This window comes from Pseudophryne corroboree, chromosome 1 (assembly GCF_028390025.1).
Source record: "Pseudophryne corroboree isolate aPseCor3 chromosome 1, aPseCor3.hap2, whole genome shotgun sequence".
NCBI classification, from domain to species: Eukaryota; Metazoa; Chordata; class Amphibia; order Anura; family Myobatrachidae; genus Pseudophryne; species Pseudophryne corroboree.
This window is the reverse complement of record NC_086444.1, coordinates 873788718-873805429: the sequence shown is the minus strand read 5'-3', so window position 1 is coordinate 873805429 and position 16712 is coordinate 873788718. Positions and strand designations below refer to the sequence as shown.

General features: G+C 43.3%; 1 protein-coding gene across 1 annotated transcript in view; it reads left to right on the top strand.

The window, feature by feature from the left end:
• LOC134914642 (fibrillin-2-like) overlaps positions 1-16712 on the top strand; it is a 253243-nt gene that overhangs the window by 134191 nt on the left and 102340 nt on the right. Inside the window, exon 6 of the mRNA XM_063920063.1 lies at positions 4298-4393. Coding sequence (XP_063776133.1) covers positions 4298-4393 — 96 coding nt within the window. The remainder of the gene's footprint in view (positions 1-4297; positions 4394-16712) is intronic.

Here is a 16712-nt window from a genome sequence, read left to right as displayed (position 1 = left end):
CCCAGCAGTAAAGTTATAGCGTAGGCTATAATGATACTATTTATTCTTCACCGGCAGTGTCACAAAAGGCAGTGACATGATAGTGAATATAATGATATCATGTTGTTGCCACAAGCTTCTCACGCAAGCCTGTTGTCAGAGCTGCTGATCTGTCAAGAGATCTTTGATAAATATCTCCAGACAGAGACACTCTGAATGGGAGCGTCTCTGTGCACTCCCAGCATGACTAGACGGACGGATCGCCTAGTCATGTTGTTTAGTACTACAATGCATTTTAGATTTTGTAAGCATATACAGTATGTTCAGTACACGGTCGAGTCACAGTATTATGGCCACCTCCTACATTTGACATAGGCAGCGTGCAGCCCATAAAGTACAGATGGAGCCACGCTAGTCATGGCTCCGTCTGTGACTAGAGTGTCTATCGCCTAGAGCGTCCCTGTCCGCCTGGGCATGCATGCCCCACGACAGAGACGTACCCCATTCACTTGAATGGAGAGCGTCTTCGTCCGCGCGCCCAGACAGAGACACTCTGAATGGGAGCGTCTCTGTGCACTCCCAGCATGACTAGACGGACGGATCGCCTAGTCATGTTGTTTAGTACTACAATGCATTTTAGATTTTGTAAGCATATACAGTATGTTCAGTACACGGTCGAGTCACAGTATTATGGCCACCTCCTACATTTGACATAGGCAGCGTGCAGCCCATAAAGTACAGATGGAGCCACGCTATCATGGCTCCGTCTGTGACTAGAGTGTCTATCGCCTAGAGCGTCCCTGTCCGCCTGGGCATGCATGCCCCACGACAGAGACGTACCCCATTCACTTGAATGGAGAGCGTCTTCGTCCGCGCGCCCAGACAGAGACACTCTGAATGGGAGCGTCTCTGTGCACTCCCAGCATGACTAGGCGGACGGATCGCCTAGTCATATTGTTGCCACAAGCTTCTCACGCAAGCCTGTTGTCAGAGCTGCTGATCTGTCAAGAGATCTTTGATAAATATCTCCACAATATGTGGTGATTGATAAGGAATGTTCATTTTCAGGAAAGGACCACCTTTTTTGTTAAATTACTCAGAGAGATTACTTTTTCAAATGTACATTTCCTGGCCAAAATCTTACATATCTTGGGAACACTGCTTATTTCTTTAAATTCTATGGGCCAGCTAGATACAACCATTGCCTCCATGCCTCTGGCTAGAGGTGGGGAGGAGCCCTGCACTAACTGCGACACTCGCAACCCTAAACCAGGTGTGTGATGTCCCACATGTAACACGTGTTCTCCAGATAGGAATCCAGTAGCAGTATTCCCTCCAACTCAGCCGCTAAGCCATGTTACTGAATATATGTAGACATAAGTGACCGAGCTGAACAGATCTGCTTGTTTAGTGATTTGGTTCACAACCTCAATACCGTGAGCTACAGTTATTATGGCTGCCCACTGACTCCCTCGATGACAATGTAGTGGCTAACTTATCAATTCCAAACCCATGTTGATTTCTTTTTGTAGGGTTTGTACATGTAGCTAATTCTAATTACGTTTGCTTATTTAGCTTAAATGTCATCCTTGAGGTGGTATAATGGGAAAAGAAGTTTGGATAGGTCGTTATAATATTTTCCGGGACTTGACATTCACAATGTAGCTTTGGGTAACTTTTGAAAATGGAAGTAACGTGCCAGACATTTTTCTTTCTTACCTGTCTTTAAAATAAAGAGGCTTTTGTTTCTCCATATATGCAGTGTATTAGTGCAGTACATTAGCTCATTCAGCGGAAGACTACAGAATAAAAATGTGTCAGATTGCCAACAGTCTAATGGAAAGAAGGGAGTATCTGTAGATATTAAGGATCCCCTGAATGCATCTACAGGGGATGCAAAGTATTCCAAAGTGTGGTCCAGGTACAGTATCTAGTGCCATCTTCAGATGGAGTGGTAACATGGCGTCAGCGGGAAGTGGTTGTAAAAACGCAGGCATGTCATGGCCATTTACGGGGCATGTGTCTGACATCAGCTGTGAGTTTCTGCGTGTATAAACATAGCATCTGCGTGACTACTGCCGCGTCTAGCCTGCGCTGCCATAGACTTACGTGAGCAGTCGATGTTTAGTGCTCTTGTATATAGGCTGTGTATGAGTATGCAAATTGCAAATTAGTTGAGTTTGCAACGGAGGGTGTCTTTTTTTCATTTGTGGGCAGCAGCTTCCCCTGCTGATATTCACAGTTGCGTAGAGTAGAAAATTGCAGTTTGCAGCAGAAAGTACCATTATTTGTATACAGTGTATGATTTTATACTGTGTATAGTAGGGGTGTAGATTTGTTCTTCACAATCTAATAATAATGGGACATTTTGAATAAGGAATTTTATCATCTGGCAACAAAAAATGTCTTTAGTGTATAACATAAGGTACAATGTAGCCTAACGATTCATTGTTTATGCACCTGCGTCTAGGTCCCTGGATCACTGCACATTCCTCAGTACTCATGATATACGTCTCATATTTCCATACCGTGAGAGCTTATATAAACAGACATTCTCGGTTTCTGTAGCATAATTCATGTGTTTTACACCATATTTGTTAACAGCCGGTCCTTGGCTAGACATATGATGCTATGGGGGATTGAACATGGTCATTGTGGATAACAGCCAGTTTCAGACGTCTAATTAGTCTGCATCCTCATGCTCTCATGCTATCCAAGTCTGTTTTAGTCACTGCACTCTTCTAGGTTCATCTTGGCATTTTATCTGGGGTGTTGTCAAGCTTGGAATACTTATAGAAAGGAAACCATTTGTTAGAAAGTACCACAAAATAATAGGAAAGAGAGAAAATTCTCATGACCAGAATGCGGGAAGGGCTGGGAAAATTTCCATACCAATTTCCCATGGCCATAAACTCTCCACAAAAGTTTGATTTCCCACATTCAGACAGATTAGGACATTTGCTAGTGTTGCCTGACAGAATGGCTATATGATAAGTCGGTACCTAGACATGGAAATCATGTAATTACTCTTCCCCAGTTACACTTTACATGTGCTTAATCATACAGTTTAACGCACTAATGTATATCAGTCTACTAAAATCCCTTTATATCCATTATATGCCCTGATTTACTGCAGTGTTCCCCAGCATTTATTATACCCAATACAGGACTCTCAATAATTGTGAGTGATCCATTGGGTCTTCATGTATGTTGAATTAATAGAAAGCCGCTTACATCTGCACTAAGGGCCTGATTCTGATATGGACACAAACCTGATATTTTTTGCAGTTGAGCGAATATCGGTGGTCTGCACGTGCATATGGGTGTATAGTATGCATCTACTTGCGTAACCATTGCCAGGCATAATGAGGATTTGGCTGCAGTGTTATTGACAGTAAGGGAGCGCTTATGAGAGGTAACAGGGGAGTGGTGGCTCAAACGCAGGCATGTTCCGGCTGTTTTGGGGGCGTGTTACAGACTGCGATCCCATACAAGGACACAATGGCTTCAGTGTCTGTTTCAGTTGCCTTTCTGAGTGTCCATAGGGTTATTCAGAACTCCGATAATGACTGATCTACATTCGATGCTGAGTCCTTGTACACAATCGCCAGATGGGCATCTCAGTATGTATCCCGATGGGTGTGACATTTGCATATTCTTGCACACCTGTAGCATACTCATTCACAGCAGAGGTGGCACTAGGGTCCATCCCTGAATCAGACCCCAAGACAAGTGCTACTGTATATGGGGGGTAATTCCAAGTTGATCGCAGCAGGATTTTTGTTAGCAGTTGGGCAAAACCATGTCCACTGCAGGGGAGGCAGATTTAACATGTGCAGAGAGAGTTAGATTTGGGTGGGGTGTGTTCAATCTGCAATCTAATTTGCAGTGTAAAAATAAAGCAGCCAGTATTTACCCTGCACAGAAACAAAATAACCCACCCAAATCTAACTCTCTCTGCACATGTTATATCTGCCTCCCCTGCAGTGCACATGGTATTGCCCAACTGCTAACAAAAATCCTGCTGCGATCAACTTGGAATTACCCCCATGGTGTATTAGTAATAATGAGGAAACCTGTGTATTTCAGGCTGCAAGGCTTGTGAAATTGAGTCTTAAAAAGAATCTGCATAAGTTTAAATGAAAAAATATAATCTAAATGAAATAAATATAATAGAGGCCATTGCCATATTATTTTTGCACAATATTATTTGAATGTGCTGCACAACATTTCTTACTGCCATTTGATGTATGTTTTGATGTTTATGGATATCAGTGTGCAGAATTACTATAATAGCTTCTTCACTTTTTTCCTAAAGCGGTCTGTGAAAACGGGTGTCAGAATGGAGGACGCTGCATTGGACCCAACAGATGCGCCTGTGTTTACGGCTTTACTGGACCACAATGTGAAAGAGGTAAGATACCTACCTTATAGAGAAATACACCTTGGAGGTCATTCCGAGTTGTTCGCTCGCAAGCGGATTTTAGCAGATTTGCTCATGCTAAGCCGCCGCCTACTGGGAGTGAATCTTAGCATCTTAAAATTGCGAACGATGTATTCGCAATATTGCGATTACACACCTCGTAGCAGTTTCTGAGTAGCTCCAGACTTACTCGGCATCTGCGATCATTTCAGTGCTTGTCGTTCCTGGTTTGACGTCACAAACACACCCAGCGTTCGCCCAGACACTCCTCCGTTTCTCCGGCCACTCCTGCGTTTTTTCCGGAAACGGTAGCGTTTTTTCCCACACGCCCATAAAACGGCCTGTTTCCGCCCAGTAACACCCATTTCCTGTCAATCACATTACGATCGCCAGAACGATGAAAAAGCCGTGAGTAATATTACTAAGTGCATAGCAAATTTACTTGGCGCAGTCGCAGTGCGAACATTGCGCATGCGCATTAAGCGGAAAATCGCTGCGATGCGAAGATTTTTACCGAGCGAACAACTCGGAATGAGGGCCCTTATTAACTTTTACACAAATGCATCTTCTAAATATATTATATATAAATTATAGCAGGCAATCACACATAAAAGCAAGGAGATATAGCTTTGGTTTCATTATCACCCATACATCACACCAAACAGATAAAAACTCATACATGCATGTATTTTACTTTTCTATTTCTTATTAGCACTATCGGTTCCACAGGTGTGTTCTGCACCTGGGGCCTAATTCAGACCTGATCGTAGATGTGCTAAATTTAGCACATCTACCATCAGTCACACTGACATGCGGGGGGACGCCCAGCACAGAGCTAGCCCGCCCCATACGTCAGGACCGCCCCCCCCCCCCCCCCCCCGCACAAGTACAAAAGCATCGCACAGCAGGAGCTACTCGTTGTTGTGGGGGCCACAGTGAGACACACGCCCCCCACCCCAGTCCGGGTACGCCTGCATTGTCCGGACCGCGCCCAAACGCCACCGGTCTGCCCCCTCCTGCTCAGCGACCGCCTCTGTCTGTCAATAAAGTTGGCTGTTTGGCATGCGCCGGCGCACTGTGGCGCCGGCACATGCGCAGTTCAAACCTGATCGGCTGCTGTGCGAAAATGCACAGCAGCAATCAGGTCTGAATTAGTACTCTGGTTCTCTCATGCTGCCCAGATCAGTGAGGCAATTATGAGTAACGGCAAAGTGCTCCTGCTGCTACTACTACACACAATTGGTCACATGAGTGGTAGCAATGTACAGTACTTGCACAGTATATTTCATGCAGTCTGATATCAAAATGTACCAATTATATAATTAGCAATTGCATAAATGTGTGAAGCTATTGAGCTACAGGAGATGCATGACCTTGCGTTTGTAAATATATAGAATGTGTTAAATTAACTTTATACTAAATATTTATACAGCAGTGAGATCTATTATCTGGAATACCTGGGATAAGGTGGTCACATGTAGTGATTTCTCAGGTAATTTGGGCAGTGAAGCAAAATCCAATAATGGAGTCCACTGGGATTCTGACATTTGGCTTGACCAATTTGTGGTAAACTTTAACATATGGGTAAATGTATTATAGTTGCATGGATCGTGCTGCTATAACACTTCCTGCTTTGCCTCATTAACGAGGCAGAGAAGGAAGGGATATCGACAAGATGAATTAGCATCTTATCTGGCGAAACCGGGGAGCGAAAGTGCTCCTTTCCGGCAATGTCCCCCGACCACACAGCGCTTCAGCTCAGTGCTGAAACGCTGTGTCTCCCTGTCCTGGCCGACTCCAGTGCGCCTGCGCGGGATCTCACTAATAGCGCCCCTGTCACCCAGCAGACACCGCTGCCTTCATACATGGGGAGAAGTGGTATAGTGCATATATAAAACGTGCGCTGTTACCGCTTCTCCCCCATAACGACGGGTAATACATTTACCCAATAGATCCCCAGTTCAGGGATGTGCAGTGAGGTAAATAACTGAGGACGCACCTGCTAGTACCAAAGAAAGATTTACACACAGTATATGTGGGGGGCATTATACAAAGGTGCAGCAGTCTACACTGCTGGAAAATTGGTGAGTTTTGATCAGAGACGTGCAGAAAAGGTAGGCAGGTGCAGGGCTGTAGAGAGTCACGTGGGGCCCCAGTTTTGGCATGGGGGCATGGCCTAACAGAATGGGGTGTCCAAACTTAATAAATAACTGTATTAAAAAAACCTTCATTGCAGGGCCCTGCTCCATGTGGGGTGCCTTTCAAAGACAATGGGTAACCGCTTACTGTTTCTATCTCCTGACCCACCCTGCCTGTGTCGCCCCCTACTCATGTCTCTGAGGTAGTGCTTCATGCCTCGATGTATGGAGCCTGCTGTTCCTGGTCCTGCCTGCCTATGTCACCTTCTAATCACGTCTTAGAGGTGGTGCCTCTTGCCTCTCTGTGCAACAGGATTCTGAATCACGTGCCTCCTGCCTGTGTCTTAATTGACAACTACCTGTCACTATTAAATAGAGCCAAAATAGTGCCTGCCATTACAATCAATACTGCCTCCTACCTCTCTGCCCCTGCACCTTTTTATTGTGTAATACCTCCCACCTCTATATTCTTCAACGTATTATGAAGAAAAGAGACTGCAGCAAATACAATAGAACATTCACTATAATAGAAAACAATGTAAAGAAGTACTAAAGACATGATGAGCAGAGTGCAGAATATAGCAGCGTGACTGGAGTGTCGTGTGCTTAGTCCCGGCCGTGGCTCCCTTATATGGAATCCAAAATACGCAAGAATCCGATCCTGGGATGATGCCATTCCGCCTTGATTTGAAATCCCAGCATGGTGGGAAAACCCGAGCCAGGTTCGGATTTCACCCTGATCCCTTAAATTCTGAGCAGTTCGGATTTAAGGTCTTCCGAACCGCTCATCTCTAATATATAAAAAATGTTTTCTGCATCTGACATTGCACAACGCTGGTAACATCTAAGCTGGTGGTTAGGAGGCCTGCCCTCAGGAAAGCCAGCGCTGCTCTGGGCAGCCTGGGACTGATATTTACTATTGCCCGGGTACGCAAATGATCTTGCCTTCATCATTGCGTGACCAGCTCCTATGGGATATAATTGCACAGCAGCAGTGTAATACACCATTGTTGGTGATCACTATTGCTTTGTAGATGGAGTTGTCAGATTGCCCTATTATTATTAAATATCAAACTTTTTACTGTGAATAAGCCAAATCAATTTGCTTTTGAAATCACAGCCAGATCATTGACTGAATCTGATTTGTAATTGTTCTGCTTTTTTAATTGTCTTGAAATTAGAACTATTTCCATTGCAAACAGAATGATCAGCAGTAATACATTTGCAATAGATGTTCAACCACTGACGTGTATATATATACAATAATATACAATACAGTGTATAATATACAATACATTATAGGCCTAAAATACTTTTCACTAGACTTTGCTCAGAATAAATACATAACATTGGAACACGGACATGTTTCATTTAGAAAAAAAAAATTAAAGAAAAAACTCCAGATGGAGCTTTTATGAGACTCAAAAATGTATCTGGCACTGGAGAACATGAATTAGATTTGCCTTTTATAACCAAGTCATAATTTTAGATCCTTATTACTCATTGAGATATTGCAAGTACAGGTCCCTGTGTTCATTTTTTGTCCTATCCTTTGATATAACATGATGATTGCCAAAGTAGTGTCAGATAAGATACTGCATTATTTATTTTCTCATTTTTCATAGTGTACTTTATATTACATGGTGTCCTTTATTCAACCCTGCTCATTATTTTCTATTTTAATCATACTGCTGCAATGCGTGTCCTGTTTGCCTTTGGCCTCGGACCTTGTCCTATACATAATATGTTCACAGCAATACACCATTTGTAAGCCAGGCTTATCAGAAAATAGCTATATTGGTGAGGGAATGTAATACAGGATGAGGATCCCTTATCCAAAATGCTTGGGAGAAGAAGTATTTTGGATGTCGGATTTTTCTGTATTTTGGAATAATTGCATACCATAATGAGATATCATGGCGATGGGACCAGAGCCGGATTAAGACCATGGGGGGCCCGGGGCACTTAAGAGAGTGGGGCCCCTAATAGAGAAGGCAGAATATATATATATATATATATATATATACACACACACACACACACACACCCAGGGCCTCGCAGGGACTAGTGGGGTACAACACACGCCTAGAGCCGGCTGTATACCATGCCCCTTGTCAGCCTCACATACCCACTCCCCTGTGCCTCCTGTACCTGACACCCCTTTGGTCCCCGTCCCTCCACTGTATATCCCAGAGGAGGTCCCTTCCCAGGTGCGGGGGGTTAGGAGGGAGTTTATGGGGTGTGAATGTGGGAGACAGTGGGAGTAGGATGTGTGGTGGGGTTAGAGAATTTGGGTGTATGTGGGGTGAACACGGGGACTAGGCTGTGGGGTGTAAAGGATTATGGGGTGTATGTGGGGGAATAGGGTGTGTGGCAGGGGTAGAGGGTTATGGGGTGTATTGTATGGGGGGACTGGAGTAGGGTATGTTGGGAGGTAGAGCGCTATACTTCACAATCAAAAATGTCCACCTCCGAGCAGGAAAAGTTAGAACTATCATGACTTTCCACAGGAGTGTATTGTGAATTATACATATCTCAGGAACACACAGATTGCAGTTACTGAGAGGGACATTATTATACAGTTATTATCCACCAAGCTTGACCTGCTCTAATCTCTTCCTATCATTGTCTGTGGCGCTTTATTCATTAAAGCATTTCTGTTACCTAGAACACTGCAAGCCAATCCCGTCCATTCTCATCTCATTCTAGAATGATGCAAGAAAAGAAGTCCCTTTTCCTCATGATACATCTTAGCTCTCTGCAATGTAATGGGACATAGGACACCGGGTGGATTAACACTTTAGGTATTGCACGTTAATTGGTGAGGCTACTTCTAAATTTGCCCCTTATGAGTGATTAGTGCCGGGCTTGGGAACAGATTGGAACCAATCCGTGTTTGCATCTGGTTTATTTAACCACAGGCGCGGACATGATATGCTGGTACGGGAGGAGGGGAGGTGGATTACTGAACAATAACTCGCCTGGAATACATGCCAGTAGCAGGTACTTAGACCTTTCAGGAATGTTGTAGATGTATGTGCCCTGCACTCCCGTCCCCTCTGCAGCAGCGGGCGCACAGACAGGACAGCTGAGCTGAGCGACGGCTCAGCTGTCCAATAAAGTATGAATGAAGCAGCCTGCCGCTTAGTCATTGGCTGGGCACGCAGGCTGTTTCATTGATACATTATTGGACAGCTGAGCCGTCGCTCAGCTCAGCTGTCCTGTCTGTGCGCAGCTGCTGCTGCAGTGAGGACGGGAGCCGGGGAGCACAGCACCGCAGATCGGATCGGAAGAGAGATCCGATCTGCGGTGTGGAAGGGGGCCCTTTGGAAAGGGGGGCCCGGGGTACGTATCCCCCGGGCCCCCCCCTTAATCCGGCTCTGGATGGGACCCAAGTCTAAGCACAGAATGCATTTATGTTACATATACACCTTATACACACAGCCTGAAGGTAATTTTATACAATATTTTTAATAACTTTAAACAAAGTGTGTGTACACTCACACAATTAATTTATGTTTCATATACACCTTATACACACAGCCTGTAGGTCATTTAATATAACATTTTTAATAACTTTGTGTATTAAACAAAGTTTGTGTACATTGAGCCATCAGAAAACAAAAGTTTCACTATCTCAGTCTCACTCAAAAAATTCTATATTTCGGAATATTCCTTATATCAGAATAATTGGATATGGGATACTCAACCTGTAGCACCAAAGTTCTTAATAACAGAGAATACTTTAACAGAGGAAATTCTGAAAACTTTCAACTGATCAGAACTGACAAGATGTTTATTATCTTAGTTTTTTTTTTTTTACTATACACCTTTTTAAGTTTTACTATAAACTTTTATCTATGAATTTACAACTGAAACTATATACAGTTTATAAGTAGGATTTATTTTCTTTATGCCATCTGATATGAAAGGAAAGAAGCGTTTCCCTTTCATTTTAAAGGATTAATCATGTTTAAATAGCATTGATAATAAAAGAAAATATTTACCCAGGAAATATGTCAGTGCTTTGGTTTTATTATTGGGACCCCAGAAATACCTTTTGTATGAGCTTTTTGTGAGCTGCCGTAGTGTTTTGACTTTGTATTATTTAGAATGTAGCATTTGACCAGCGAATATCTCCGAATAAGGCCACATGCCATTAAGCTGGAATGAAATATTATTATACGCTCATAGGAGCCATTTTATGTAAACAAAGGGAGTACCAGTGCACAATGTTTCGGGTGGCCATCTACCTTACGCAGGTACAGTTGTACTGCACATTACAAAATGACATTCATTTATTCATATGATTCAGTTGGGTGTAGTATGTGATGCCAGCGGTCGGGTTCCCGGCGGCCAGCATACCGGTGCCAGAATCCTGACTGCCGGCATACCGACAGCTGGGCGAGTGCAAATGAGCCCCTTGCGCCACGCACGCCATGCTATCTATTCTCCCTCCAGGGGGTTGTGGACCCCCAAGAGGGAGAAAAGCTGTCGGTATGCCGGCGGTCGGGATTCCGGCGCCAGTATGGTGGTCGTCGGGAGCCCAGCCGCCGGCAACCTGAAGACCACCCATTCAGTTTCCAGCTGTTAGGGTGTAGTCTAATTAAACAGGAGGCAAAAGAATGTGGGTTTTCCCTGCTAAAGTGGAAACTAGCACCAAGCCAGACAGCGGGACGGTTCACACTATGGAGGGAAAACCACATAGGAGTTATAGCAGTGGTTCCCAAACTGTGTGCCATGGTACCCTTGGGATGCCTTGGGACACTTGCAGGGGTGCCTTATATTGGTGGTCCAGGACCAATTCACATTATTTATGGTCAATGTAATAGGCAAAACCAGTGTTGGTGGCTGCCAATCTTAATATATGTGGACAAACAGAAGCCTGTCCTTAACCACATAACTGAACCTAAGGATGACATCTGAACACAATTTACTTAATTTAATATATCTTTTCCAAATTCTCAATAAAAAGAAAACTTTTGGCCTTGGGGTGCCGTGAAAACAATTCTGATACTCTAGGGCACCCAGGCCCGGCGACAGGGGGGGGTCAAAGGGGACACCCGTACCGGGCCCCAGCATTGAGAGGGGCCCCAAGGTTCTGGGCAGTAAGAATGGCTGCGGGCTGTTACAGTGCGGCTGATAGTATTGGTGCATAAGTAGTGGATTTACCGGCCCTGCGGCTCTTTGATTAATATATTTTTACTTCCTGGCCCGGCAAACAGTCAGCGATTGGATTCCGGACAGCTGCCGGGTGCCACTCTGTCTGTCTCCTCCTCTTGCTCTCCGCTCTGTTTTGTGCAGCGCTGCCTGTGCCTGCGTGTGATGTGTGACATCACACGCAGGCACAGGCAGCGCTGCACAAAACAGAGCGGAGAGCAAGAGGAGGAGACAGACAGAGTGGCGGCCGGCTACACGCTCAGCCTCAGAGAGAGGAGCCGACTAGAATGATGAAGGCGTGCAGGCTGCAGCCAGTGACCTGAAGAATAGAAGATGAGCTGCTCCCGCGGAGGGGAAGTGGGGTAGGTTGTTGTTGCAGCAGCTGAGGTTCTGGATGGTGGTAGCAGCAGCAGAAGGCCCAATACAGCTTCCAGCAGCTCTCCCATCTGTCCTGCTCCCTGACTACAGCAGTACAGTAGCCTGTACTTGCCAGTAACTCCTATTCTAATACAAAGCTAGTGCAGTATACAAAATTGACAATGTGCGATTTGTCCCAGATGAAGACATCAAACACTACACTTGTACATGTGAATTTGTATGTATATGTAGATATATGTATAGTGGTGTATCTGTATGTGTAATGGTGTATCTCTATGTGTATATGTATATTGGTGTATCTCTGTGTGTATATGTATATTGGTGTATCTCTGTGTATTGGTGTATTTTTATATGTATAAGAACATGTGTATTGATGCATCTGTATGTGCAGTTGTACAGGTAAACCTCTATAAGTGGCAGCGGAAGCCGATGGTCGGGGAGAGGGGAGGATGGGAGGAGGACTGGTTGTGGTAGTAGCGGCTGATGTTCTAGGTGTTGCTAGCAACGGACCAAGGCCGGGGGGGGGGGGGGGCAGAGATATTACTGTACCGGGCCCCAAGATTTCTGTTGCCGGCCCTGAGGGCACCGTGATTCAAAAAAGTTGGGGAACCACTGGGTTATAGTGAGAAACAGACACAGCTGGTTAAGCTGTGGCTGGAGCTTTAACAATAAGGTTGCACTCAAAAGACAAAACAGAAAAAAACATTCATATTAAAACAAACATTCATATTCAAACGAGCTACTCTTGGTAGAAAAATGTGCGGAAAAGGATTCCGTAGCTGAGGTAAAGGGTCTGTTTATCATTGAATGCTAGTAAGTGTTGGTATTTCACAGCTATATCACCGCTATTTAATATAGTTCGGCCATCCTATGCAAACTTCCTGCTCCTCTGTGGTAAAGGAGGGTTTCCTTGGCAGGCGAAGACTGCAGAATAGGGCTGCAGCGATGCCCCGCATAGCACTAATGTTAATGTGCATGCACTAGCAAATATCCGCACATGCGAATATCAACTTTTACCTAGAGCATCTTTTGGAGTTCTGTGTAAGAAGTAAGCTAACCCCGACCTGAGATGGCGTTAGTTTGCGGCAAGGAGCCAAGCTTTACACCATATAAATAGATTTGGGGGAAGATAAGTTAAGGCTGGAGTATTAACCCATTGATGCATAGACAGTGTGCTACGATAGCCCCAAAGTCCACACAAAATAGAGAATTGCTTTACATTTTAGGTACTTCATAATTTTATACATTGACCCCTTACTGTTTTGTAAAAAACACGACAAAAAGAAAAAAAGAAAAAAAAAAGAAAATTACAGGTACCATATTATATTCTCAGATGTCTACATTTGAGCCTAATACTGTATATTTATTGGAAATCACATATTTCATGTCATATTTCTCAATGGCTATGATTCAGTGCTTATGGCCAATGTCTAGCAGTCATGTGACATCATTTTGTCGATAGGAGTCTATATAGACTAGTCTTTCAGCTGTATAGATTACTCAGCTTGGAGAAAACATGGGATAGCAGTAGATGCAGGTGCCATTCCAGAGGACTGGAAAAGAGCAAATGTAGTTCCATTGTACAAAAGTGGAAGCAAGGAAGAAGGAAGTAACTACAGACCAGTAAGCCTTACATCAGTAGTAGGGAAAGTAATGGAAAAACTACTAAAAGAAAGAGTTGTGGAATATCTTAAATCAAACCACTTACAGGATCCAAAACAGCATGGATTTACTGGTGGGAGATCATGCCAAACAAATCTTATTGACTTTTTTTACTCTGTGATGAAAATAATAGATCAAGAGGGAGCTGTAGATGTAGCATATCTAGACTTTAGTAAGGCATTTGACACTGTCCCACATCACAGACTGCTAAATAAACTTGAAAGTATGGGGGTGGATTATAGAATAGTTAAATGGATAAGAACCTGGTTGCAGGATAGGAAACAGACAGTTGTAGTAAATGGAGTGCAATCTATGGAGGGAAATGTTACCAGTGGAGTACCCCAGGGATCTGTACTTCGGACCAGTTCTCTTTAATATCTTTGTTGGTGACATTGCAAATGGTATTGAAGGGAAAGTATGCCTTTTTGCAGATGATACAAAGATATGCAACAGGGTAGACACACCAGGAGGGGTAAAACAAATGATTGATGACCTAGCTAGGCTTGAAAAATGGTCAAGAACATGGCAACTACAGTTTAGTGCTAAAAAATACAAAATCATGCACTTGGGTCTCAAAAACCCAAAGGCTAAATATAGTATCAAGGGTACTATAATGGAAACTACTGAGGAGGAAAGGGATTTAGGAGTCACTATTTCTAGTGACTTAAAGGCAGGAAAGCAATGCAACAAAGCAATGAGAAAGGCAAGTCAGATGTTTGGTTGCATAGGGAGAGGAATCAGTAGCAGGAAAAGAGAAGTAATAATGCCACTGTATAGGTCATTGGTGCGGCCTCATCTGGAATACTGTGTCCAGTTCTGGAGACCATATCTCCAGAAGGATATAAATACATTAGAGAGGGTACAAAGAAGGGCAACTAAAATGGTGCATGGCCTACATCACAAAACTTACCCGGAAAGGCTAAAAGATCTTAACATGTATAGTATGGAGGAGAGAAAGGAAAGGGGAGACATGATAGAAACTTTCAAATATACCAAAGGTTTTAACAAAGTTCAGGAGGGAAACATTTTTCAAAGGAAGAGAAGTATTAGAACTCGAGGACATACACTGAAACTGGAGGGAAGCAGGTTCAGGGGAAATTTAAGGAAAAATTATTTCACAGAAAGGGTAGTGGATAAGTGGAATAGCCTCCCATTAGAGGTGGTAGAGGCTAATACTGTAGAGCAATTTAAACATGCTTGGGATAGGCATATGAATATCCTTACAAAGAATTAAGGTTCAAAAAGGGTTGCGATTACCTAAAGGATAAAAAAAAATGGGCAGACTAGATGGGCCAAGTGGTTCTTATCTGCCGTCAAATTCTATGTTTCTATGTTTCTATGCACCAGTAATACTGATGTTCCCTCATTTGAATGGTGGTCCATGGGCAATACCCCTAGCTTGTCGATTTGCATGTTTTCACAATAAACAGACACAAAGCTATATTTATATATCTATAATGGTGTGAGAAACAACGGTGCTGAAACCCATAGCAACTAATCACTTATTAGCTTTTACCATTTTATTGTGGTCCTATTACACAGAGTCACAACGTATCACTGTTCTCTGCACCTTCCCACATCCTTATCACAAATTGGGAACAGCACATTGCAAATATTATGCGTTGAAAAGGTTTATATTACAAGTTCTCTTTTGAAGAGAAGAAATCTGCAATGTAAGGATGCCATAGATGTCAATTTATAGTAAGTCAGAAAATTGAGGACAGACCAAGTAAAGCTTGTGGTACATACAATATGCATGTAGATGTTTTTGTAGTGTTTTCACAAACACTTATGTTAACATTTATATCCCGTCCTTCCATAACCACAACCCCTACGCAGAGCAGTGGTGTGTTTTTGTCATCAGCACGGCTGAGAAACGACTGTTTATAAAAAGCCCCCATAGGAAGCCATGTGGACACCACCAGCTGACCTTCTGACTGGAATTCCGGCACTCAGGAAATTGATTAGTCAGTGGTCTGAAGTATGTCTTTCTCATCTCACCAAACTTGCTACACTCCTACTGCCTTTTACTGCATTTGCCAAAACACATTCCACTACAGAAACTAAAAGATGTGTATAATTGGACAATAGGTATAAGATAGAGTTATAAACAAACTCTGTGTTTTATTTAAGTGTGCCTGGTGTTACAGTACTAGTTATATAGTGATTTACTGAATTGTCATCATTCAGCTTATTTTAGAGGCATTTTCTTAAGTCATTGCTGCTCTTCATATTTTCAGTAACGACATTATTTTACAAATCTCATTGGGGAACAAAAAGAATTCTGGCTTTACAGCAATTTGCTTCTGGATTAGGTTAGATTGCTGTTTCTCCGTACAGTATGGCGACAGATATTCCCTTACAATGACATCATATGCTGGGGCACAGAAAGGGTGAGCTCTGATACACACATGCACAGCTGCACAGTGGAAGCAGTGCTCTGACCTGTACATACAGACTAAATGGCACAAACAACATATTACTGTACACAAAGGAATAATAGAATGTATACAGATTTACTAATAATAACACTGTTCTATTGATTTGCACAGCTACACACACGTTCTAGATATCTTGCTAGCTGTGGTATAAGCAGCCCCTAGTAGGGAGAGATTTTAAAAAACTTTACTAAACTCTGGAGAATGTCTTTGAGTCTGGACTTGTTCTGGAAGACAAAACAAGCTCCCCAGCTGTGTATATACAAGGGCTGCCCAGCCAAGCAAAACAAATCAGAATAGAGAACAGGCCACAGGATGGTATCACTTATATGGTACTGAGAGGCTCCTCCACTGAGTAATGCAAAGGCAGCCACCAATCACAGCACAGAGCTCCCAGCCTTCACCTAACATTGCCATTCAACTGCCTTCTACCATCTTTCAAAAGTAGTAATGTATGGATAAACTGAGTATATAATAAAATAATCCTAGAAATATGTCACTGGAATCTGGCTCTGAGTCTAAGATATAGGCAGC